Below are 27434 nucleotides of genomic sequence, written 5' to 3'. Positions count from 1 at the left end.
TGCAGAGGGTCACCGGGATTTCTGCACGGGACACGCAGTCTGGGGGCAGCGAGGAAGGTGACGGTGCTGCCGGGAGGACGGGCCTTTCGGGAGAGCTGGAAGCTGAGGGAAAAGCTGAGCCGCAAGCCTGAGGACATTAGGCTGGACATGAAGAAAGGGATGTACTTTACTGAGGGGCTCGGATGCAAGGATGCTTTGGTGCGGAAAAAGAGAGTGTGTCTAAAGGACAACGTTCCGGAGGGAGCAGGGTCTGTAACTCACGGCTTTGGGACAGGCCTGAGAGCAGGCATCCACCTGCGAGGGGGCAGAAAACTGCCACAGTTCCACAAAGCCCAATCTAGAGCTGAGGACTGAAGTCCAGAATATGTTTATATACCATATGGATAAACACGGTGTAAAAAAACAGAGGTAAGACCACCAAATACAGGGCTAACGAGGTACCCTAGCAACTTCTAAACCACAGGTTTTCCCTGAAGTTTGGAAGACTGACAAACATTCCATGGGAAAAAAAATCTGTTGCTCTTCCCACCTAAGAATAATCAGATGGTTTTATGTCAATTAGCATGTGATATGTATCTATTAGTGAAATCTGATTCCATATGCCAACCAGTTATGATAAATGCTATTTCTATGGCTCTCACTATGTTTTTTGAAAATATACTTTCAGCATGCTTTGCTTTCAAAGCAATAGCAGTGGAAGACCGCTACCAAACCACCAGCAGAGTTCAGGGCTTTGTTTAATCATAAACAGATAATGGGAGCTACGACAAGAAACAACTGCTGATGAGTTAGCAACAACATTTCACACAGTATATGTCAGGGGGCACGAAGCAGCTGGCTGGGCAAGATACTATTTTGAGAGAACATTTGGAAACATCGCTTGTCAGTAGCTTCTCTTGATAAGTGTGGCAAGAGCAAAGCGTCACTTTCTTCTAAGCACAACTCCTAAATACACGACACAAAACCATTAAACTGGAAAGAGCCACTGCAAACACTCTGTGCTTTAATTCTGAGAATGATACAGAAAGTATTGTACCCATCCCCATCCCACTGCTTGTGCAACAGCCTGTCCCCCCGGCTCCCCAGCGCACGGACAGCTGAGCACAGGAAAGCTTTCCCAGCAATCCGATCCAAGTGACCAACACAAACTTCCAGGTAGAAGCAAGTGAGTGGAATAATATTTTAAGAAAGTCCCACACAAGTGTCAGACACCTGCAAAAAAGTTTAGGAACTGCGAAACACCCAACAGATCACAGTGGGCTGAATCTTCTTCTACCAACATTCTTTTGAGTTCAAGTTCCAAACTTTAGAAAGCTTGTAAAAACTAACTGGTTCCTTCATTTTAATTAACCTTTTCTTTGAATATAATCGATGAGGACAGGTGCATTCTGCATATAAATTTAACTTTTTTAAAAAGCACTTCACAAAAATATAACAACACTTTTAAAAAAGATGCTGCTCAAAATTGCACACATTCGAAAAAATGAACAAATGCATGCACCCACTTCAAGAGACTAACTTAATTATTAGCTGTTTTAACTTCAGTATTCAAATTAGCAGATTATCCTCAAAACAATTTACCTGAGTCAACATTTGAACTGTCTCTCAGATTATATATACTCATTAATTTACATGAGTGTAAGGCACATGAAGGCATCTAGTTCACTCCAAAAGCACACATTAATGCACAAAAAAAAGTGGGGAAAAAAAAAAAAAAAAACAAACAAAACACACACAAACACAAAACTAAGGTAAGAATTAAGACTGAGTGTACATTGTAGGCTCCAACCATTTCGGTTGGGAGTGACCCCCGAGGTCATCTTGCCCAAAGCCCTGCTTAAAGCAGGGTCTCTTTTAAAAGGTGGATCAAGCTGCTCACAGCCTTGGCCAGTCAAGACTGTCCCTGAGGACGGGGCTTCCCCCCACCTCTTGGCCCCGGTTCCAGCATTACACCACCCACCCTCTTGTGAAGAGCCCTTTCCCTACACCTCATCTGAGTTTCCCGTGCCACAGCTTGCATTGACTGCCCTCAGCTGTAAAGCACTGAGCAGCGGCTGTCCTCCACCTTCCCCCCAGTCGCTCCCTAGATGGCCAGAGACATCCAAAGCACACGCACAAGAGATATCCAACAGTTTTATTTATAAAATTTTACCATTACACATACAGCTCGCCATCATGGCAACGTGACACATGCAAAAAAAGCTGGTAAGAATACTGAGTTTCCACTCATATTTTTATTTAACTTTTAAATTGACATTTCTTGTTTAAAAATTCCTAGAAGCTCAAGTCATAGACCTGATTCATGACTAGTAGCTGTCATTAAGCAGACCCAGGCCAACAGTGTGACATAAAACCTCCTCTCTCGGTTCAGTAACAGAACAAGGCCAGTGTTTACTTCAAGCTGAAATAAGATTTCAAAACACAAGTCTTCAGCTGAGCTGTATCTATTTTGCCCATCGTATGCTTAAATTTCTGTATTTAAATGTGTCTGTCACTAATACAAAGCAATAAAAAAACCATTCAAAAATAAAAACTTCAGGACTGCATTCCTTTAATAACAAAATTTATACTATTTGGATTTCCATTAGTGAATTACTCTTCATTTTTCAACACAGAAGTTTCAGGTATCCGTAAAATTATAACACAGGTATAACATTAATTCTATATATGGATATAGCTGGCTAATCACTATGGGCTGAATGTTTAAGCCAATCAAAAAGTAAAATAGACAGCTTTCAACAGACAAGTAGGAGTTTTGCTAAGCACAGAACTTGCTCCACAAGTTCCCTCTGAAGAGCAAAGATTAGGTAATAAATAAACCACAACCAATACCCACTTGCCTTAGATTACTTTCCTATACCTACATACCTAGTGTTATCACTAACAAGACTGTTACTCCGTAAGAAGGAGGATACGCTTCTTTTGTCGTTTGCATTCAAGACAACTACTCAAGTCTCTGTTCATCAACAGCTTTGCTTTTATTTCCTACAACCAACATGATTTAGGAAACATACCTAACATTGAAGATGTAGACAGCACAGGCTTGTTACCTTCCTAAACACTTCTCTAGAAACATTAAGGGCATTAAAGTTCACGTTACACCACCTTCAAAGGGACTTACAGGTCAAGAACATTTTGACACAGGAATTTCAGAAAACCGCAAAATTTTGATTTATTTCTGCTCTTTGGGATCGAGGGGCAAAAACTGCATCTTCGCAGCTTTCAGTATCCATGCTGGTTTGGAGGGAAAAACAAAACAAAACAAAACAAAACAAAACAAAGCAATAAGCATAAGAGGCGAAAGCTGAAGCCCACAGGGCAGGCCCTCGCCCCCCCCCCAGGGACCAACGCCGGGTGCCCGGGCCCCGCTGTTACACCGCCGGTTGCGGGCACCGCGCAGCCCCGTCCCCGCCCGGGCTCCAAAACCCCGGGCAGGGGACAGACCCCACGGGCTGCCCCCCGGAGCGGGACCGTCCCCCGCACGCTTCGGGTCCCCAAACCGCCCCCCAGACGGGCCCCGGCCCGGCCCGGCCCGGCCCGGCCCCTCCTCACCCTGTGCCGCCCCGCCGCTGCCCCCCTCCCGGCTCCGGCGCTCACGGGCGGAGCAAACCAGCGAGCGGCGTTCGGCAGCATCACCATTAAACATCCGGGGAGGGTGGGGGGGGGAGGAAAAACGAGCGAAAATAAATCAGAAAAGCGGGTGAAAGCGGCTATTTCCACAGCTGTCGCCACGCGCGGTGCGAGGCCGCTGTGGCGGTCCCGGCCCCGCTGCCCACCTTTCACCGCGTGGAACGGCGAGGTTGGACCCCCCCCCACCTCGCCGCCCGGCAAGCACCTCCGCGACGGGGACCTCCTCCACCTCCACCTCCACCTCCTCCTCTTCTTCTTCCTCTTCCTCCTCTACCGCCTCCCCGGCCGAGCCCTCCCGGCGCGGCCGCCGCCGCCGCCGCTGCTCTCCCCCCGGCCCGGCCCTCCCTGAGGGGAGCCGGGGCGATGACGTCACCGGATCAGGCCGACCGGCAATGGGCGCCATTTTGAAACCCCGAAACCTCCCGCGGCGGCAGCTCGGTGCGGCGGCTGCGACCCGCTCCCGGCCGGCGCCTCCCCCGCCCCACCGCTACCGTGCGACATGGCAGGTGAGGCCGGGGGGGGGGAAGTCGGACGCGCTCCGGTTCACGGCGAAGCCGCCGGAACGGGGGGGGAGAAGCCGGCGCGGCGAGGCCGGGGCGGGCGGGGGGGGGAATGTCTGTGAGGGAAGGCTCCGCGCTCCCCTCACCGCCTTCTCGTCCTTCTTCAGGGGTGGCAGGAGGAGGAGGAGGAGGAGGAGGCGGCGGCAACGACTTCCAGTGGTGCTTCTCCCAGGTGAAGGGGGCTATCGACGAGGACGTGGCGGAAGGTAAGGGGAGGGGAGGGCCGCGGCGGGGGGGGGGGGCCCCCGCAGCCGCGGGCACCGGCACCCCGTTTCCCTCCCTCCACATCCGCGTCTCGGCGGGGAAGGGCTGAGCTGCAGCATCTCCCCGGTCCCTGCCCGAGGCTCGGAGGATGGGGGGGGGGGGGTGTTGCAATGACTAAGCTAGCGCCCGGGCTTCCAGGGCGATGTGCTGCTTTTTTATTTATTTATTTATTTTTAGCGGTGGTAGAGCGGGGGGGGGGGGGGGGGGGGGAGAACGTGATAGAGGAGACATGGTGGCTTCCCCCTGTGCTTTAATCGCTAGGGAGAAAAGGTAATGACTATGATAAAACACGGGGGGGGAAAAAAAAAAAAAAAAAAAGGCAAAACCAAAACACAAATGGAGTCTGTCAGGCTTGTCAAGTTTCCCTCTGACGCAAAGAGAGAGCGTGCAGGTCTGTCATTTGTGCTTAATTTAAAAAGTAGAGTTTAAAGGCTTCCAGCAGCTGAGAAGAGATTTTAGTCCTACTTGTTAACATTTGGGAGCTATAAATAGGGATATTTAAATATGTAAAACAGGTACACCTTTACATTTCTCTGAAACTTTCTAAGCACAACGTGTTTTGGAAGGAGTAGAAAATAAGAAATGTTTTAACTGGAAAGAGTGTTTCTCTTTAGTATTAGAAGCAATGTGAAGTTTTACTGTGCTTTGATGAAAAGTTATTTTTTTCCTAAATTTTCTGTGTTCGAACTGTTCAGGCTGACAATACTGTTTAGAAAAGAGTGTGAAGTATGTGCATGATATGCAATCCTGTGCTGCATATTTGATTTTTCCTGTGTTCACTGAAATAGCTGTATTTACTGTATGAAGTGAAATAACTTGCAGTAATGCCAGTGTGTGGTCATCTTGGAGTTTGGATTTTCTTTTTTTTACTGCATGAAGTAAATATTTTTTCTTACTGTCTACTACAGGGAAATTATGCCGACAGTGTTTTCATTTTCATGCCACTTTGTTTGGCATTCCATTTTAAAATAATAGCTATGGGAGGAATAGACTTGAGAACTGCTTGAGAAACTAGTGTTCAGACTCAGTTGTTGTTTTCTTTTTTTTTTTCCCCCCAAATATATTTTGTAACACGTGCTATTGTTCTGAAGTTTCCAGAATTCTTATGTTTTTAAGTAGCTTTTAGGAGTTTCCCAAATGGTCTTTTTTTCTTAGGATCTATCATCGATGTGACTAAAAGTCAGTTCTCCATGTTGCAAAAAATATACTTCTATAAGCACCTTAGTTCCCAGTCAGTTACTGAGCAATGTGAATTTGTGTGGAGCTGGAAAGCTGCTCATTTTTGAAACACCAATATGTCCTAAACCCGGTTAATTATTTAAGTACGTAACAGGACTGTTCAAAGAGGAACTTACATTACTGATGAGACAGCTCTGCCTCGGTGATGTCTTTGGTTAGAGAGAGGCAAGTTCTCTGTTTTGAGTAACTAGGAGTAGTAAGGGGAAATAGTGATGATAATGCTCAACACTTTTACACTAGATTTTCCCAGTTGTACCTTATTAACGTGACTTTTCCTGGAGTGAGGACTTCAGATTGTGCGTGATGCTACTACATAATGAGGAATTTAATTTTCTTCGTAGGGCAATTAATATAAGTAATCATTCAGCACCTGGTTTTGCAGAATTGGTACTAGAGTTTCATTTTCGTACTGGAATGCGAGAACTACTTACAGGTTTTTGTGACTTGACTCATTGTCTTTCTTTTGGTTTTTGGGCTTCCCCTCTGCCCCCATTAGGTTTTTTGCATTGGAATTGGAATTAAATAAAGAAAATATGCAGTTCAATTCCTAATAATTGCCTGAATTTGAATCAACGGTATGCAAGAAGAGTGCAATTACATTGCTAGATTTTTGGCCCCAGTTATGAAAATATTTACTCATTACCATTTTTAAAAACAGCTTTTACCAAACTGCACATCTAAACCTATTTGATGGGCGGCCATTGCCTTGAAATAGCCTTGCTGCAAATACTGCATAAAACCACTGAATTTCATGCACATTTTTGTGATAAAGAAAACTTGCTATTTCTGTAAATTTTTTTTTCCCCCCCTCTTTTCTGTTTTGTGAAAAATAACCTCTATGGAGGAAATCTGAAAATGACAGCATAAAGTATCTGTCAAACATATTAAATGCAGACTTACTTGCTAAATGTTCTTACAGGCAGTTCACTCAGTAGCTGAAATTACAAAGCCTGAGAGTCAGGCAACTTAACTAAAAAGTCACTTTTCTTTTTGAAGTGCAATTCTAGAATGTTTTCTATTCAATAGTTGTTTCTCATGTGTATTGCTTTAGCCAAAATATGAACACGGCTATGACAAATTGCTATGGTTGATCTGCAACTGCCATCTCCATTCCCAGGCATTTTTCTAACTAGGTCATTTATATAGAAAATAGCTTTGTCTCCTCTTCATCTTTTTGGTGTATTCACTTTCTTCACTTTGAAATCTGTACAATGCTCTGTTTAAATAAATAGAAGAGCAGTGTTTATATGACCAATCTGGCCGTTTCAAAAAAGACCAGGAAAATATGCCAGTTACTGAAATACAGTTTTCTAAAGCAGAAAAGTTTCATTGGATCCAAGGAGAAGGATTGGAAGACAAAACAGATATTGAATAAAAGAACTGATACTGAGAATTGCAACAAGCTTGCTTAAAAAAAAAAAAAAGTAATTTAAAAATGTGTTGTAATTTTGTTGTTAGCTTAAAACCATGTGAGTACAAAAACCATACTGATTGCCTGTGAAACTTGTTATTCTTGGTTTACCTTTTTTTGGTAGAAATTACCTTTCTAAATACAGGGAGGTTTGTTTTTGTTTTTAAATAATGCTGTCTGAGAACTAGTCAGTTTTGTGTTTTCGGCATTTTAATTTGTTTTGCATGTTCAGAAATGTTCTGCTTTGGGGTTTTTAGGCAAGCAAAATATAAAACAGTTTATTAAATAATGTACAGATAGGCCCAAATTCCCTTGGGCCAGCTGTTCTGCATACAATCCACTTCTAGATATAATTGACAATATATTATATATATATATCTTGAGAGAGTGGGTGCCATAAATCTTCCTGACTGACTTGTGCTAGTGGCAAGTTAGAAATACTGGGAAGAAGGTCTGATCCTTGTCAGAATGTGAGCCTGTATGCTGTGGAGGTCCTGGGTTTCCCGTTATTGACACCAGGATTTCTTTAGGTTTTTCAAAGCGGTCGCTACGGGGTTTTGGATTGTGATGAACTCTTCCTTTCTCTAAATGCTGTTTTCATTTGGCACTGGCCAGATGCAGCTTCCTCTTTCAGGTCTAAGCAGCTTTAAGGGTATGGTTACTCCACTAAATGAATCAGGTACTGCTTTCCTCTTGGAGCTTCATCAGCGTAAGTCTTAACCTGTTTCAAGTGTTGCATTTGAAACCTTTTTTGAAGCTGCTGAGTGCAGAGCCTAGTCTGGCACATAAATGCTGGACGCAGCACCCTTCTGTAACAGACAGGAGCTGCTCTGAAGCTCCCGGTCGTTAACTTGGGGATGAACTGCTGTAAGGTATTTCACATGAGCAAAACTGGCGTTCTTCAGAAGCAGTTATCATTGGCTTTCAACATACTCATCTTGTATTGGATTTGCTACTTGTTAAGAAATTTTGTATCTCTATTTAAAGGTCAAAGAAAAGTACTGGTTTTGTGTTGTTTTTTTTTTTTTTTTTTTTTTTTAAATTCTCCAAATAGTAATTGGTATCGACAGCATTGATAAACCAAAAGATATGTTGTTATCATCAGTTCAACGGATTGTTTACTTCTCCTTTTAAGGCTTGTGCTAAGTCAGTCACATCAGAAGTTTGTCAGAATGCAGAAGACAAGTAAAGAAAACCATGATCTAATAAAAATATATTGGAAAATATGCATCCTGTAATTGTTCTCGAGTCTGGATACAAGTGATTTAAAAACACCCTTCTTAGTGTTAAATTGCCTTTACAAATCAATGATTTAAAAATGTTCTAATGTGCTGTTCAGGAATTTAACTGGCCTATTCTCACTGGTTTTAAGCAAATTCTGGCATGATTTCAGAGTTAAAAGAAAAAAATACTCCAGAAGAGGTTCGGCTATTTGACATCTGGTTAAAATTGCATGGAAGAAGTACCAGAATTGGTTGCTATATTTTAAGGTTGTTTGGTTTTTTTCTATAAGAACTGGAAAATATGGTAATAACTCCATTATTAGCCATATGTATTATTTCCTTTCACTATAAATAATTGGCTATTCCTGAAGATGTCACTTACTACTGAAGTGAGGCAGAGAGTAAGCTTTCAAGCTGTGTTTTGTTGGTTCTTTTCCCTTGAAAAACTGTTTTACCATAAACGGGACTTTAGATGCCTGTTCTTTTGCCCTCTCTAAAACATAATGCACTTATCCCTTGCTTTATGGTGATACGTAGTATCAGGATTTGCCTTGATTCTTCCTCAGTTCACCACATCTCTGCTCTCCAAAGGACTGGTAGGGATATTCTGAAGAGCCGCCGTTTCTTGCAGGGACCAAAGATTTTTAAGGTTTCCTTGATTTTCCCAGCTTTGTATGTGTTGTATATGGTGTTGTGTATGATACATATGATGACATAATACTGACTTGGGGAAATGTTTTGGTGGTTTTTAAATGTGGGCAGAAATAATATTCTGCAAACAGTTTTGACCTGAGCACATACTATATACTGGTTTCCCATTGGAGAAAGCAGTGTTAATGTTTCCGGTAGACCACTTTAATCTCAAGTCTTCATACAATCCATGGACCAAGAATTTGTTTCCACCCTTTATTCCACAACACACTATTACCTGAAGATTTTGTTCTCAGCTAGTAGTATTGAAGAAGTGAACTTTTGAATTCCAGTTCTGTCAGATAACAAAGAAAGCAGGGTGTTATGCCACTGAAAAGTAGATTGCACTATCTTACTATATATTAACATATAAGCAACTCTGGAGACTATTAAGGTGTTGTGTGTGAGAAATGCAGAGTTAGTGAACTTTTGGATGTTTCTCGTAATCATTAGAGTATGACTCCTCATAGTGAGGAAGCCCAGCTTTACAAGTGAATAGATAGGCTTTATTAAAAAAAAAAAAAAAGCTCCAGGTGGTCTTCAGGCTTAAAAGAAGTGGTCACATTAAGTGATGTCTTCTCGGTTTTCTGTGAAGAGAATCTTTTCTGCCAGCTACCATGAATTTAAACCTGCAATCTTTTACTCCGGTATCAAATTTTGATTCTTTTTTTTTTTTCTGGCATGTGTTTGTGATGGGTTAATGGAACCACAGGGGCAGGAGAATAAGTATGAATATAATTACAGAAATGTTTAACATTCTGAGAATTGTCAAAAGGGTATCTATCTTTTTTTGGTGAAGGAAACTAGGAATTTTAAGGCCTAGGTGGGGACCTTAAAGGCAGTCAGAAGTGGCTCATGAATGCTTTATTTCGCTGTTGAAGTTCACCTGTAGCTTTTGTATGTAGCATCTTTTTTTTGACTCAGATACATAAAAGAAAGTTAGGACCGTTCTGTCAGAAAACGATGGAGATGTAGCTTTATGGGCTTTAAGGGGGAAAAAAAAAATATATCAATACCAGTGAAAGATGTTTAAAGAAGTAAGAATATTAAACAACAGATAAGAAAATCCTGTAAAAGACTGAGCAACCACTAGACTACAAGAGGAAACAAATGACTAGGTATAGCTAGATGATATTTTGATTAAAAAGTGAAGCTTTGGAAATGCTCAGCTTCTGAATGAATGATAAACAGTCTGGGTAAGCAACGAGTATCAGTTGCAGAGTTGTAAGGTGGGAAGGCAAAATAAAACATTTTGAGTAGTTGAAATACAGAAATTGGTACAAATCTTTACATCTATGCTGTTAATCTGTGAGTGGCGAAAGCCACTGCCTTCTTTTTCTCCGCTGAATGGTGGGGCATGGTAGACTTTTATTAACTCTTATTAAAAGTACAATGAAAAGCGTGACAATTAACTACCTAAAAAAACCTAACAGAGTAACACTAATTAACTAAATATACTTCCAGTAGGAGAAAAGTTATTGGAACTACTATTCCAGAGGTTAAAAAAAAAAAAACTGAGGCAATTGATTTGCATATAAAATACTGGATTATGTCCTGAATATTATAAATAGACTTCATAAGTTCCCATTGCTTGTAAGGAAAGACACAGGCATGAAAGTAGCGTTTCTGTCTGTCTTCCTGAACTTCAGCTTTGCTACTCTCTTTTCTTGCTGCTGCTTTACCCTTTCTTTGTACTGACACATCCAGACAACTACCTGCACTTGAAACTCGGTGAAGACAGTTGTTTTTTTTAAATATAATCCAAAGGAGTTGCAGCATCAAATTATGATCTGATTCCATTTAAAAGAAAACGCAGATTTAAATAACTGAGGGGATTGCACTAATTGGCCTTTCTGAGATGCAGGTGAGCGTTCAGTCAGCTGAACAAGGGTTTGGTTTGGGGGAGTTTGCTGGGCAGCCCGGCCCCGGGAGCACTTTGCCACCTCACGCTGCTGCTTTTCTACCCGCGGGGCTGCAGGCTGCCGGAGCTGGCCCTTTTCTGAGAGAAACGCTCTGGTCTGTAGTGTGCCACGGCCGGGCAGCAGCAGCGCTGCCTTCAGCCACCTTCTGCTCTGCTCCAGCGGTGCCGCGCTTCCGAGGCGGCTCAGGTGCCCTGCTCCTGCCCTCGGCTCACCTCAAGGCTGTTCCAGGATTTAAATGAGTTCGAAAAGCAGAGTTATTTTGGGCTAAGTTAAACTGGACCAGGTACTTAAAGGTAATTCAAGCCATTTTGCAAGTTGTTTTAGTATTAGGGCCTGATGGATACTTTAGGTTGGAAGCGGGTTTAGCAGTGTAAACTGGGAGAAATTTGGTCTGAGCAAAACTATACCACCTTTCGTTTATTCTCCTGATTTCCAATACATCTCACTTCTGTGCTAACTCTTCCAATAAATCATAAAAGTGGAAATCTAAACATTGAGTATATAAAGTGGCATATTCTGAAAAATAGGTGATTTTGAGTAACTTCTATGTATATGTGTATTGTCGAGTGATTATCGATAGCTTTAAAGTTCAGCTCACCTTTCAGTGCAATTCGGAGATAGAAATCTGATTTCTATCAACTGTTAATTAAGAAACAACATGTTAGGAAATATTTTAGGAGCAATAACAGCAATACCAATCTTTGTCCATCCTCATTGCAGAGTAATACCACTCTTTTTCATGGACTGCTCTGGCAGCCATAGTATGGAAAGGTCCTCAGTCACCTGGAAGCAAGTTAGCAAAAGGCGCAGAAAGGGAGAGGTGGAAGAATGGAAGTCAGTGCTGAAGTCAGAAACCTGCAGGAACTGAAATTCTGACGGTGCTCGCCTGCCCCGACAGGTAGAGGAGGAGGGTCTGGATAGAAGCCGAGAGCCTGCCAGCGGCTCTGCTGGCGCCTGCTGTGAGAACTGTAGCCATCCAAATTGAAGAACTGTCGAACTTCCACACCAACTGCTTCCCCTCTCTCCACCCCAGAAGCCTTTTGATGCAAACAGATACCACTGGTGATGTCTGGGGGGGTGTTTTCTTCTAATTACTGTAAGTCAAGTAACAAGCAGTTCTAAGGCCCAGAGTATCTATAGCTCGTTAAGCTTAAATATGACTTGGGGTTTTAAAGCATTTTTTTTTAATTATTATTATTTAGTGTGTAGCAGATGTTAGCCTCTAAATTTTATCATTCTCTTTGATAATCCGTTCCCTCTAATGGATCTCTGTGTCTTTTTTTCTTTCACTAATCTTACTTGCTCCTTTTGTATTATGTTGCTCTATTTGAGTCTTCACTTGGTTGCTCTCAAAGGACGGTTCCTTGCCGTTCTCTGTGTGGGCCCTGACGGACTGTGTTTTCAGCACTCGTACCTGGAGATGGTTGCAAAAGAGAGTTCTGTTAGTTGTGATGTCGTAGCTTACAGTTCAGCACAACATCGCAGGGAGATCCCAGCTTCTGATTTCCAGGTTGATTTAGGAGCACGTAACCTGCACTTAGCCCTTCCACGCACTCTGCTTCATTCCCATCAGCTGGAGGAGACCGTGCAGTGTCTCCCTCAGCTTCCTCCGGCTGTAGAATGAAAGGCTCTGTAAACCAGCAACGCGTGTCGGAGGGAAAGGTGTGTCACCTTTGATCTGGATTACAGGCACAGAAATGTTCTTTCTATGTTTAGTTTCTCCTGGCAATCTCCCTTACAGTTTATGCCAGTCATCTGGCCTTGGTCCTGCGCCAGTCGTTGCCTCTCAAAGCATGAGCCTCTTCAGAGAGTTTCATAGCCCTTAAAGCAGTTCATTCTTCAGCTCTCTAGGACAGATCATGGAAAAAGGTGCTGTGTATGAAAAATATTTTTCAAGGGGAGGGACAGGAGACAGGTTTGCTAACATGCATTTTTTTTGTCAGTCTCTGTACTGAATGTGGAGCAGTGTGTTGTCCATTCCACATTTGGGAAATTTTAAGTTAAAATCCCCTAGAAGTTGGAGCAGCCCACTTTTTAGGTAATGTTCGAAAACAGAGACTGTTCAACTTCATTGGTCACTAAATGTCTGAGGAGGGGGCTTTTGACAAAGCCTTTGAATGGCTTAGAAGAACAAGAGAGAAGTTGATGCTGCTTTTTTCTAGTTAGTGTTAGTCCTAAGCATGAACTACAGCTACAAATTCATTAATCTGCTGGGTGAGCTATGAAGTAACTATGTTTTTTCAGGTTTTGGATTTTAACCAAAGTAGCAACATTCAGCCAGCTTAGAGAGGAAAAGTTCACAGTAGCTAATTTTAGGCATCTAATTTAGATGTTCTGGATCTCTTTGCATTCTCCATTACCTAAACAGAGAGCCCAGACATTGAGATTGGTGTCAGTTAGAGATACCTAGTATGAATCCTTTGTGGGATTAAATTAGTTTGCAGGTCTAAGCTTTCTGTCATCTCCAAATCCAAACAAATGTTGGTCTCTGTCATACTGTCCCCCTTCACCCCTCCAATATAACTAGCCCAGGAGGCTTTGGAGGTTATAGAACTTTAACAGAATTATGACAACTTTTGTGATATAGTGAGTTTAATATTCAGCAGTGATGTTTAAAGGCTTAGAGCACTTACACAGAATTTTGAAACCTGTCAGGGCTTATAGGGTGGTCTCCTAAGTCACAAGAATGGTTATAGTATTATAAAGATGGGTATTTGTAGCCTTCTAATGTGTTGGGAAGGTGTTTACTACCCATGGAAGTGCTTAGTGCTTTTAAATTTGGGGATTCTGCAGAACCATAATTTACTTGCCAGCAATCCCTTTAATACACTAGCTTTGACAACAGCTAGGAGTTTCCTGCTATGTATGTAGACTGTAAAGATAGAACTCCTTTCCAAAAATGAGGCTAAACATTTAATTTTTCATGAAACATGTCATTAAACATTTAATTTTTCTGGAAAGAAATATTGCCAGACTAGTGTCTTATTGTAAAGCCACAAGTCTTGCTGTTCTCCATAGTTTACAGGAGGAGAGTTTACGTGGCTACTTCCAGAACAGAGTGCTAGCCACACTGGAGCAAAAATGGGGGGAAGGTTGGACAGACGGCTCTCTTTCTGGAAAATCATAATCACAAAGGAGTTTTGTATATGAGAAGAGTGCATTAGGATGCTGTACAGCAGCAAATAGCATGATGGTTTGTCTTTCCTCACACTTTTGTACATTTAATTGTGAGTTACTTTGCTAGTATAAAGAAAAGGCTGAAATATTCTGCTGGGAAATAACACTGGTGCTTGTACACATAAGAAAAAGATCTGACATATAATAAAAAAGCTTTTAAAATTCCAAAGTTAATGGGCTTGCTTAGTTTTTTTTCTAGAAGTTTTAAGCAGGCTGGGAAATAAAGAGCAAATGTAGATGGGTAAAGTATGTTGAGTAGAACACAGAGTTACTGGTTTGGAATTAATTTTGTGGTTTGCCTCTAGTCTTGTAATTTTTTTCTTCTTTTACCTGCTTTGAGATAGTGTAGTGCTGAGGATAGTGGACAGAATAATTTTGGGGATTGATAGACTTCAGTTAAACATCCCTGTAGGGGAAACTGGTTTTAATTCATACTTTCATATATTAAAATAGTATAGTGTTGTTAAGGAAAAAAATACATTGATTCATCATATTTCAAGTTTTTTAACTTATAGAAACTTTCTTTAAATATTTTCTATTTTTGTTCTGATGTGGCCCCTCCACTTTCCTATTTCCATGTAGCATGTTGGCGATAGATGTTGATATGTCGGCGACATGCTATTTCAGAGCTGATTTAAAATTTCAAGCTGCCATTTCCAGTTGTTAGTCAGTTAGGAAAGAGAGGCATTCTCCACTCGCATGATCATTTTACCTGTGCGTGATTGTTTACCCTCTTCTCCCTGTGTTTTTTATTTAAAACCGTAGAATTTGGGTAGTGTCTATGTTTTAGCATGTTTCCACCGTCCTTAACACAAAGGAACCCAGGATTGTGTTTGGCTAGATAGCATTCTAGTAATTAATAGCTGTGTGGGACAAATGACGTTGACTTTACGTGCATGTTAAAGCAACTATGGTGCACAGTGTATTTTGAGCAAATAATTCAGTAAATACTTGGATTGTGTACATGGGAGAAATTAATAATAACGTTTTCCCTTTTTGAACCTAAATGGAAAAGTAGGTTTTGTGACTTTGTTTGAAGTAATTGCGTATGTTAAGGAGTCATTTATTTCTGCTAGGATGTTTACTGACGTCTCAAAGGGTAAAAATGGTCCATGCTAGAATGGTTTTCAGATTTTTGTGGTAATGGAATATTAGTTTTGCTACTGATAAACTTTTGTAACTGAAGGGCTACTTAGGGTTTGAGTATAGTACTGAAAATGTCATAAAATTACTCTAGCAGGTCGCTTCACTGGTTGCTTACCTCCTTGGTTCACTTGTTTTTTCCTCAGTTTACTGCTTTCCTGTGGTGTCTCTTGAAATGCCTGGGTTTTTTTCCTGTGTATAATTGCGTGATAATGAGATGTAGGAATTTTTTTATTCTAGCTGACTATTGTCAGTCTTGGAGTAGAATTTACTTAAGATTACGTCTGCAGCTAGTTCACTAGCTTTCTCATGTTAGGACGAAATTCTTCGCTTATGTCATATTTGGTAATTGTTAACTATAAAACCTCTTAGCCAGCTAGCTGTTTGTAACGGCTTATAATTTATACATTCTCTCAATTTAGGCATGTATTGGGCACAAAGCAAACATCTAATTGTGAAAATAATTAGCATAGATCAGTATTAAAGCCCAACAGCAATAGTAGTCACATACACAGAGATTTCTTTTTTTGCCATTGAATCTCAGTTCTCATGCATCTTCTCCCCATGGTTGCCAGGCAGGAAGAATAAGTTGGCTTTAGAACACTTCACAATTGCCATATACATACGTTATACAGTTTGTTATGAAAGAGCCTTCGTTAAGTTTGTTTTCTTTCTTAAGAAAGAAAGAAGTTCCAAATAAAAAGATTTACGTGGACCAGCTCATCCACCTTCTGTGTATGTAGTAATTCTTTGTCTGAGGACTGAAGCAGGGTATGAGACATTACATCAGAGAATTGTGGCAAGCTTTGGCAAAGCGAAATAGTGTATTGGCATTAGAGGTTGACAGATTTTTTCTTATCTGTCATAGAAAATATATTTAAGAAACGGTTAAAATTACATACAAGGTGCCCTGTACACTCCTGTGACTTGCTTGGGCTAAAACTTCTGAACAGGATTCACTGGGAGATCAGGGGGGCAGAAACTGGTCTCTTTTTAGCCATCTAAACAGTATGTCCGTCATCTCTTGAGTCCTGTTTGTTTGTAGAGTAGGAAGGACGGGTTTTGATACTGGTAATCTGGTTTAAGTGTATCAATGATTTGAGTTTTCCTTAACCTTGTAAAGAGAGGAACAGAGGTCCCATTTGCATGCAAGTTGACAGATCTTGTGTCAGTGTTTAAACTTAGGTATTTTTCTTCTTGTTTTAACACTGAGGTTTGATGAAATGTTATTGCAGTGCTCATTGTGCCGGTATAGTTTTGACAAAGTGGATCTTTATGGTAAGTGGAAATATGTAGCTTTTGGATTTACATTTTTGGATTGGACACATATTGTACCACTCTTTAGTCTAAGTTTTTTATTTGCATATATGTGTGTATAAAAATACATACTAAAATATGTATTTTTTTTAAGAATGTGTTTATGTGTATGCGTATATTAAGATTTTATCAGAGTTGTCCTACTAGAAGCTCATAATTCTAAGGCAATTTATAAAGAGATCATTTAGTACTAGTGAAACCTTGATACCATATGCTGTTTTCTGTAGGTAGCTACTTATTGCTGTAAATTCATTTTAGAAATGTAGAGAGAGGAGGGATTTTGAGGGGGAGGGTTTTGTTTTCAGTATTTTCTACATAGTCTGTTACAGAGGCAAGTGGTCACATACCAGAAACTGGCTACAAAATGGATTTGGTGTAAAGAGAACAGAGGGATTAATTTTCATTCTGACAGTTCGTAGTGAAAAGGCAAAAGAGTTTGCTGCTTAGTTTCTTGGAAGGGCATCAGCACCGAAGGGTGAGGTTTGCGAAGAGCTCGGTGGTGGATGGCTTGAGAGTTTATGGTGTGATGGTCACTGAGGTGGGGTGGCACGGTGGCGGGTGCGGATCCCCTGGATGGAGGGAGGCGAGTTAGAAACATGGTGAATTTTAAAAAGTAGGTCAACCGAGGAAAGTTTGGTGTTTTCAGTATGGAGCGAGCACAGCACAGGTGTGGGTTTTGTTCTCGTGTTTTGGGTCTGTTGAGGGTTTGGGATTAGCCATCATCCTGTTCTTTACCAAACTGGAATCTTTTCATAACGTTTTAAAGAAAGGTGAATATAAAAGTAGATGTGTCCAGAAACAGGTTAGTAATGCAATTTGAAGGCTGGAGGAAATCTGTACAAAGACTGTGTTAATCATTTTTTTAATCAAAGAAGGTAAATCATGCTCTTCATACAGTAGGGAAAAAACTGTTTGAAGGGCAACTGTTAATAAAGGTGAAATATGAATTATATATTGAGAAAACCGATTAAACTTCCTAATCACCTTCCTTATATAGGAGTAGGGGATTATTGAAAGGAATTTAAAAGATAGCACATCAGAATCAATACAGGAAAGTAGTTTTCATCTAGTCTCCAGTTGCAAGCTCAGAAACGAATTGATATCCTATACTTTACATCTTACCATTTTTATACCTGCTTCATACAATGAAATATTTGCATGGCAAGCAAGCAACAGTGTGGATAAATGTTTACTTAGAATTTTATGATGAGTGGTTTGCTGGTTTTGCTGCCATATGCCTAAAACCTGTGACAGACATTTATAGCCCCTTATCTCTCTGCCCCTTGGTTAAAGATTGTTTAATGGCAATTATTTCTTTATTGCCACCTCCAAAGATTAATTGTGGTGTGCGGTGGTGAATAAATACTAGTTGTTTTCAAGGTTCAGTCCCAACGGCTCGTAAGTCGGTTTAAACTGGAGGTCCTGCCACCTTTTCCTCTGCTCTCCTGTTCCTTCAGCTGTCACCATCCCTGCTTCTTCTTTGTTGTTACACATGCTGATGCTTCTGCACAGAGTTGGTTCAGGAAGCTCAACTGGAAGAATTTTTTTTTTTTTTTTTTTTTTTTTTTTTTCCCTTTGGCAGAGCAGGGCCACCCAGTTTGGGTTCCTGAACTAACTAGGTGAACACTCAGCGCAGGGGAGAGGCAGGTATGCCCCCACCTCCCTGGGAGCAGTGCAAGCTGCAGTGCTGCTCCAGGGTGACACCGCAGAGTAGGGACCGCCTCTGGTAGGAGTCTTCCTTTTGGAAGCTCTGTGCAGGCATATCTCCGTTCCGTGTTTCACCATTTACTGTCAACAGGTAGAATACACAGATTGGATTGTTAAAACAATACACCTTCTCTTTTATGATCGAAGGCCCTCAACAGCTGAAACTGGGAAATGGTGAAGTGTTTTAGATTGTAAGTAAAGTTTTGGTAGTCTTTGAAACATGGCTTAATTTCTGGATACTGTTGATGTAAATCAAGAAGTTGTATTGTTGCACTGATACAAGTTGTAATTTTGTTTTGTGTTCAAGTCTTGAAACATCTTGATTTGCTTTACACATTACAGTGCTATTTTATTTCTGTTCTGTTTACAGCTGATATTATTTCAACAGTTGAATTTAATTACTCTGGTGATCTTCTTGCAACAGGAGACAAAGGTGGCAGAGTGGTTATATTTCAGAGGGAACAAGAGGTCAGTGACTTGAAAAACAAAAGTGCTGTTACTACACTGTTCTTGTGTTGCACAGTCTCTCTTCAGCTTTTCATGCCGTGAGGCTTAAATGGTTGGATAGTTTTCTCAGAAAACCCTAAGTTTCTAAATATCTGCCTTGTGCTGAACTTGGTAGGTTAGTTAGGTGGTGGTTCCCTTCCCCTCCCTTCAAAAAAAAAGTCCAAAAAATACAAGTGAGTTCTTTATATATGTACCTAGTATGCTTAATACCATTTTGCAGAATTGCCTTTGGGCTTTTTCCTAAACTTTGCATTTGGTCAAGTTAATCTAAGACGAATTGTAATGCTTTTGAAGATAATGTGAGAAAAGTTTATAAAAAAGGATACAAATTAAGCTGCAAGGACAACAGGGTAAGATGGTTCAAAAGCTGAAGAGTTAAATATCTGCTGTGTTTTAGGATCCTATGAATCAAAAACAGTGGGAACAGCTACTTCTCCAGAAGCGCTTGAGCATTTTCAGTTCAGAGGGTAGGAAGACTCTCCCCCGACAGTTACACAGCTTTCCAGCTGGCTCTTTGCAATTGTATTCAGTTGTGTGGTAATGCTCTAATGTATTCTGTCCATTCATCAATGCAGGTACATCACTGAGCTTTCTATATCCAGAGAAATAGTGTGTATTGGGAAAGTGCACTAAATGCTAAAAATTGTTGTGCCTTGTCATGTCTGGGAGCAATCTGGAATTGGTGTTCTTTAAAATAAATATTCCACATGGCAATTCTCACCCTCTCCCCCACCACCGAAGAGCATGTTTCTCCTTCCCTTTGAGGGCTGATGAGAATTTGATCCTTTGGTTATAAGCCTGCTGGATCAGAAATACCAAAATTTATTGTGGAATTTTAATTCAGATTGTTTGTGCCTGAAGTATATTAATCTTTAGTGCTGTGTTTTTTTCCAGCAGAATCCCACTTCTTTTGTTGTTTGGTTCAAATGATGCTCAGTTAATGAACAGCCATCCAAAACTTTGCATTTCATCCTCACTGTGATACTATTTATAAAACATTTTACCGAAGGTGACTCACCAGTTTTACTGTGAGGATTTTGAGAGGTAGTGAAATGAAAATACTATTGCTGAAAAAGCTGCTGAAATATTATACTACTACACCTAGACAGCTCATAGCTCATTTATCATTTAGTCTGCTGTATAGACTTAACGAAGGCACAGAAAGATCAAGGTCAAAAGTGTCCACCTGCTCAGGATCTGACTTTCTTGATGCTTGTTTAGAGTGGAACTATTACTGGTAGACTTTCAGCTGTTAGTGCTTAGTTGTTCTGTAAGTAAAAACCCAGCTGTCACATCATTTCCTCATAGTGTAAAAAAAAAAAAAAAAAAAAGAAAATCAGTCTATTCAAATTCAGGCTATTCAAATAGTCTTCTAGGGAGCACATGCGAACTGTAGGGAAGAGTTGGGCATAAAGGTTATTTCTCTTGTCATGTGCAAAACTGCAGAATTTCTGGAGTGGAGGAAAAATCCTAAAACAGGTATATAATACCGGAACCTTAATAAAATCTTATAACCAGTATTTTTAAGAGTGTGGATTTGAGACTGAGTTAACTAGGCTAATAACTCAGGATAGTTATAAAATTTCCCACACGCTTTGATTTGGGAAGGCTGGCTGAAATTTTGCACATCGTGCCCTGAACTCATCTGATGTTATTTGAGTTCCAAGCAGCCAATTATTCCAACCAAATGTACGAGTAGAGAGTGAGGCCACTGCCTAATGCCAGAAAAGGCAGCTTGCTCAAAATGCAGGTGGCGAGGTAGGTACTGTAGATAACGGTACCGAACAGTGTTAGGTGAGAGGGTCCTCTCCCGAATGCTTAAAATGGCAAGTAGGGAGTAAAATAATATGAAGCCTCAGAATTAACCAAAATTCCATACTTGTGAGGCATTGCAGGAAGAACATCCTAGCTGAAGTTACCTTATCAAAGCTGCCAAGTCAAGCGTGGAAGCGTAAGGGGGTCAGAGCAAAGGTTGCCTGTGTGGGCCGGGTGGTCTCCAGTGGTGTGTGGCACCGCTGCTTTTCCCACGGAAAGGTGCGGTCCGGCAGCGTGCAGGGGAGGCTTTTCCCACCCCACTGCCTGCTTCTGCAAGGGAGGGATTTGCTGCTGCTCATGTTGAGTCATTTCCCATTGTGTTTTGGGGAGTTTGTTTTTTTTTCAGCAGTTCTGGGCGCTGCAGCTCTACAAGCGGGGCTGTTCTCCAGACATGAATCACTATCTAACATAAACTTATCGGAAAAGGCTGAAAACTAATTGCTTCACATCTTGTATTGCAAATTGGTGGATACTTGTGACTTTGGTCTCTGTTCCTTTCGACCACATCTACCAAATGAGGATAATACAAAGCGGTCTTCTAGTTTTGTGAGGGAAAAGGTTACTAGGGTATTTGTAATAGGCTTTGGTACATCATGATGAGCACTACAGAGCAGCTTAGGTGAAAATGTGGTGATTCCAGCCTTCAAGTTTTTATAATAAAAAAGGTTGTCGAAGCTTAATTATAAGCCTTGATACCACTTCTGGACACAGGGTGTTTTAAAATGAATAGGAGAGAAGCTAGATCTAATGTTCATACTTGATCCTGCTGTGCCTCCAGCAGAATCATGTTTTTATAGAAAATGTATTTAATTACTCCATAGCCTATGTCCTTTACCATTTATTTCCTAGTCTGGAAACCACACATTATGTCCATATTGTGGTGATTAGAGGAATGAGTTTGGGAAAAGGATGGGAGTGGAGGTCAGGTGAAGTGCAGAAACTAAGCCCCTGCAATTGATAATTTCGGAAGTAGCTAACTTCTCTGCTGCAATTCTGTTGAACCTGCCTGGAGAGGTAGCGTAGCCAAGAGCCCTTCCAAGCAAGCCCAGGAACTGCTTTGCAGACAGCATGCCTCTTTGGAGTGCTGGGGTACGCTGTGTTCTATGGCTGCACACATACCTGAAGATGCATTTTAAAAAGGAACTCTGTGTGCTCTATGTGCATGCTAAACTAGGTACAGTATCATAAAAATGTAAAATTCATCGAGATCTGTTGTAAAAAGTTTACTTTCTAATTGTCAATTTCCAGTCATTAGTTTGTATGTACAATTTCTAATGAACCGAGTAACACCAGCTTCAAGAAATATTATGTTTCCTTGCAGAATAAAAGCCGTCCTCATTCTAGGGGAGAATATAATGTTTACAGTACCTTTCAGAGTCATGAACCTGAGTTTGACTACTTGAAAAGTCTAGAAATTGAGGAAAAAATTAATAAAATTAGGTGGTTACCACAACAGAATGCTGCTCATTTCCTGCTGTCTACAAATGGTAAGGATACTTTATTTTTGCACAAAGAACTTTTTATGTCATTTGAATGTTATCTCACCTGTGACCCACTTGTGGGGGGTGTTTCTGGAGTGGTTTGGGGTTGTTTAATGTCTTCTCTAATTATATGCAAAATATGCTTTGATTGTAATACTCTGTAAATTACTGATTTATGAATGTAAAAATAATGAAGCATGAACAGCACAGGTGTAGTTACAGAGCCGTGTTCTGTGGATATACTGACCATGCTATCAGTTTCTATACCCTGTTACTCTACTTCCTAGTTTTTGTATAAACGGGTTCCCAGTTTGCTGAACTGTAGCAGAAGTCTGAATTTGACTTGATCATCCTAATTTTGAAGTTTAATTTTTTGTGAACCCAGCTGAATTTTTAATAAAAACATTTGAAATTGAAACACTGTGGTTACAATGCTCTTTTTGCTTTTCTAATACCAAAACATCACGTGTGCTTTGAAAATCAACTGTTTAAAAGACAACAGTCACTCAGGGGGAGTACATGTATACCATTTTCACTGTGTATCTTAGAATATATAAAAGCAGTGCAAAAACTACAAGTTGGAAATTAGAAGTTTCCATCCACTTTGGGTTTTTTGTTTTTTTTCCAGTATCTTTGCAGTGGTATTAGGGCTGTATGAGCGCTAGGTCTGTTGCATTTTGATGCATCGTGGAACAAGCTGTAAAGGTAAACACAGAACTGTGTGGAAAAACTTGCTCCTGTTGTCAGAGCAATGTGCTTGTTCCTGACAGTTTGGATCCCTTTTTGCCTTGTACTTCAGTGACTCTACGTAAGGGCTGATATCCCACCTGCTATACAGAATTTTTAAAGCGGGAATGACTTCTGTCAGCGGGGCCTTGAATTAAAATAATCTTGCTAAATTTAAGGCATTTCCCATCCACACCTACCAAATGCATGTGTCTGGTGTATTTTTTGTTTGTTTCTCATGTATCAATTCTTCTAAACAATATAGCTGAAGGCAAAGGACTTAAAGTATACATAGGGAGGGCTGTACTCTCTCTTAGTGTTGTTTAAAGAAAGAACTCCATCAGGGTCCTTTCTCTTGCAAGCAGCGGAAGCCTAGATAGATAAATCATATCCACGCTGCTGACTCCATTATTTAGTGATTTTATTTTGAATTTAATTCATTCTCAAGCATGTGAATTTTTGGTTTTAGATAAAACTATTAAATTATGGAAAATAAGTGAAAGGGATAAAAGAGCCGAAGGTTATAATTTAAAAGATGAAGATGGAAGACTTAGGGATCCTTTCAGAATCACAGCACTACGGGTATGTTACTGCTCTTTGACTTTAAATCTCTTTTTGCATGTACTTCTCTACCTTTGTACTACCAAAGTTGTCAACTGAAATGTGTAGATTAAAAATGCTGGTTTGGTCAGGGTCATTGAAAACTTTTATGAAAAATAGAGACACTTCATTTTTTGTATTTATATGTATATAAAATCATGAGAGCTTGCCTCAAATTTTCTAGAGGAACTTCGTTTTATATTTATTTATTTATATTTATATTTTTATATATATATATATATATATATAAACTGTTATGATTATAATATTACTAGCTTTCCCAATAGTCTGTTGGTTGGTTTTGGGGGGAACATTTTGGCATATTTAAAACGGATTTGAAGTTTAAGCTGGTTTTGAGAATTCAAATATTCTGTTAGAGACAGCCTTCATCCACCTCAGTATATTCAAATTGTAGAAAAAGATAGATTGATTTATTGTCGGCAGTAAAATATACCAAGATGTTGTAATTGAAGCCTGCAAGTAGAGCATTTTGGAGCACCTCTGGCTGGGGCTGCACCAGCCTCCTCCTGCTGTCCCCCGGAGTAGTCCGGTGTCCGAGCGCAGCGCCCGGGTTTGTTTCCGAGGCCGGTAAGGCTCGGGGCCCCCCCGCCCGCGCCGCAGCCGGGGCTGGAGCTGGGGGGTCTGCGGGGGCACGAGGGGCCCGGGGGCACCGTCACGTCCTCCCCGCCTGCAGCTCCCCGGGGCTGGCAGGAGGGGCCCTTCGGCGGGGCTTAAAGCACGTGCCATGGTGGATTTAGGAAGAATTTGGCTTTCATTCTATTGATAACTTTTTTTTTTTTTTCCCCCTCAATATTGCTCGTATTTAACTTGTTGGGCCTTTTTTCTAAGAACAAGACTCAAAAATTTAAACGGGGTGCTGGGTATTCTGTGGTTAGATAGAAGGTGGTTTTATTAGAGGCAAGGTCTGAGCGTTTGGAAAAGCTAATGTACACATGAATAGCCTTGACCTTTTTCCACTTGTGTGAGTGGTGTAGTGGTAGGGCTAGTGCTCCAAACTTGGGATCAGCTAAAGCAGGAACTCAAGAAATGAAATAATGTGGGGTTGGAGTTTTTCTTAGGTTTTTTTATGTTCTTGTCGTTAGCCTAAATAGGAATTGAACTGAGGTTCTCTCTACTTTCAAAGCCAGTGCCACTGCTGGTGCCTGTAGGGCCTATACCCTTGGGGGGTTCTGTTAGGGATTTTTGTCTTGCTTTTGCTTAAATTGAGTATTGAACTGAAGCTTTAAGTATACATGAGCCTAATGCATAATCATGTTGGGAAAGGAGACCCTGCAAAGGGTCCTCTGCAAGTCTTCCTCTGCAAAGTGTCTTTCTACTCTGCATGTGTTGAGCCAAGATCTGATTGAGTATTCTGATGAAAATATCTGAAAACAAAGAAACAAATGATTATACAATGCCCTAGCCCAGTGGCTTGAAGCAGGTACAGATGAAATTTGGGGTTGTACAACCTTGCCCTTATGCAGGAGTAGGCTACCCATCCGGGACCATGGAGAGTCCAGAACATGGCCTAATGGTTTTACAAGGTACTGGCTGTGTCGCTGAGGGAGTACGTTAGCATCTTCTCTAAACACTGTAATATATTTAGGAGTCCTTGACCTGAATGGGGGGAAGCTACATAAAGCAAGAACCTCTCTCTTAAAAGTCAGTCTTCTAAATTGTCTGCTTTTCTGGGAAGGGAAGGTTGGGCTGCCCTGCAGACCTTGCCAGGCACTACGTCTTCCAAGAAGAGATGATGGAGTGAACCAAGTCTGAGCAACAGTTGGCAGAAGGGGAAAATATCTTGCCTAGAGTTACCTCTGTCTGTTAAAATAGTCAGGTTTTAGAGATCTAGAGTGTATGTACCTTGGGCTTTTATGGGCTATTTTTGCATATTTTGTTACAGAAATATAATCCCCATTTGTTTATAAAGAAGTAGACATGGAGGAGAAGCAGCGCTTCAGAACTGCATCCTTTGCATAGAGACCATGGCATTTCTGAGTACCACTCCTGATAATTCACATTAATGCATTTTCGGTTTCACAGCCAGGCTAGAAACACTCACGTGGTGAGATAGGAAAATTGTCTAATAAAAAGTAATGGATTAATTTTAATCATTACAGTTTGATGTAAACAGACTGTGAGATATAAACATGGTGAAAGCAACTACAGAGCTTTGGGATTCATTTGTTCCTTGCTCCAGGAAGACAGATTATCTTGGAGACTGTCGTAACTGTTTTTTGTGGTTGGGTGATGTAAGTTAGTGTTCTCTTGAACTGTACGTACTGGAACAGTGTAGGACGTCCTTGGGCAACCTCAGACTATTCGCCTGCTGGTCAGTGAGCAGCAGCTGGAGGGAGCCTTAGTCCACTTGACCCTGACAAACTGTGTCAGCCTTCAGATCAGCTAGTTGTGGAAATAGGGTATCCTTGTGTTCCTAAAATCATCCTGACCATTCAGTGAACAAATTGGGGATTTTGTCTGCAAAGTGTTCACATAATCTTCAAGTACCATAATCAGCACGCCCCATTTTCCTGTTGGATGAGGCACACAGCGGCTGTATTTGGCAGGTAACTTCTGCAGGAGGTGGTGTCTGAGGCTGTGTCTTGGTAGTAGGCAAAGTCAGCATTCCTAGGCTATTACTTGCTCAGTGGATTTGAAAATTAAGAAATCAAAAAAGAAATCTGCAGTGTGCAATTAATTAATTAAGATCTGCTGAAGCAGAAATCAGTTTTATGCCAAAATTGACTATTCTTTTTCATGTTTCAGGTGCCAATATTGAAACCCATGGACCTAATGGTAGAAGCAAGTCCCAGAAGGATATTTGCAAATGCACATACTTATCACATAAACTCTATTTCAGTAAATAGTGATCATGAAACATACCTTTCTGCAGATGACCTAAGAATTAACCTATGGCATTTAGAAATCACAGATAGAAGTTTTAGTATCCTTTTCTTGTTCTCTGTGAACACTGGGGTACATCTAGGCTGTGTATCTTTGAGGAAATCACGTTGATTTTACTAATTAGAGTAGGTGCTTGAATCTAGGGATTAAAATACCGGATTTTAAAATCTGGAGGTTCAGTACAGTGAAAGCAGGCATTAGGATGCTCTCATTCATTCTTGAGTGCAACCATTCTTTCGATGGAAAATGGCCAGTAGAAATATCATAAATGGTTTGATTTCTAAAGAGAAATTGAGGAATTTGGGGAGCATCCTTTATTTGTGGAGTTCAGTCGACTTAAGTAAGAGTTGAAAGATTTGAATAGTAGATCCTTTGTTACTGTAGCTACTTCTTTCCAGAGTTTATGGTCTCTTAACTGTCACTTTTCTTAAAAAAAAATTGATTTTTTTCCATGTCAAATGATATCATTAACCGCAGAAATACTTTTCAAATCTTTTTGCAAGCCTGTGTATACAAAACTAATAGTGCGTCCTACCTTGACAAATCTGCAGTAAAATAAGAGTTGCAGAAATACTGAATATTAAATAGGTCACATGCAAGTTTTCTAAAGCTGTAGGTAAGTAGATGAAGTATATTCAGTGTTCAGTAGGAAGCACTAAGAAGGAGGCTTGAGAGGAGTCTGAAATTATCTCCAGCATCTGCCAGAATTGATTTGTAAAAATCTAGAAGATTTTTTTTTTATGTTCTTTGTTGTTGCTTGAATCTACTCGGGTTGCTTTACTTTGAATTTCCACTGTGTGCAATCTACACAAGATGTTGCCCTGGTTTCTGTGTGGTATTTTTAACATTTTTCCCTAATTATCTGCTCACATTGATTTGAATGTGAAATGTTACACGCCTTTACAAAAACCTTCCCAGATATTGTAGATATTAAGCCTGCTAACATGGAGGAGCTGACAGAAGTGATTACTGCTGCAGAGTTCCACCCTCACCACTGTAACGTGTTTGTCTACAGCAGTAGCAAAGGAACTATTCGACTCTGTGACATGCGTTCTTCAGCCCTCTGTGACAGGCATTCAAAATGTAAGTTAGGATGTGCCCCTGCTGTACGGGTTTCT

The 27434-nt window shown here is 40.7% G+C and overlaps 1 protein-coding gene across 1 annotated transcript in view; it reads left to right on the top strand.

The window, feature by feature from the left end:
* Positions 1 to 3617: 3617 nt before the first annotated feature.
* The window catches only part of PPP2R2D (protein phosphatase 2 regulatory subunit Bdelta), a 29953-nt gene continuing 6136 nt past the window's right edge, over positions 3618 to 27434 (top strand). Inside the window, exons 1-7 of the mRNA XM_042795655.1 lie at positions 3618 to 4136; positions 4298 to 4396; positions 18654 to 18751; positions 21927 to 22092; positions 23282 to 23394; positions 26179 to 26356; positions 27235 to 27399. Of these exons, the coding sequence (XP_042651589.1) occupies positions 4130 to 4136; positions 4298 to 4396; positions 18654 to 18751; positions 21927 to 22092; positions 23282 to 23394; positions 26179 to 26356; positions 27235 to 27399 (826 nt within the window). The 5' untranslated portion in view covers positions 3618 to 4129. The remainder of the gene's footprint in view (positions 4137 to 4297; positions 4397 to 18653; positions 18752 to 21926; positions 22093 to 23281; positions 23395 to 26178; positions 26357 to 27234; positions 27400 to 27434) is intronic.

The sequence above is a fragment of the Tyto alba genome, unplaced genomic scaffold, assembly GCF_018691265.1.
Source record: "Tyto alba isolate M040663 unplaced genomic scaffold, T.alba_DEE_v4.0 Super-Scaffold_1, whole genome shotgun sequence".
In the NCBI taxonomy this organism is placed as follows: Eukaryota; Metazoa; Chordata; class Aves; order Strigiformes; family Tytonidae; genus Tyto; species Tyto alba.
This window is presented reverse-complemented; position numbering and strand designations above follow the sequence as displayed.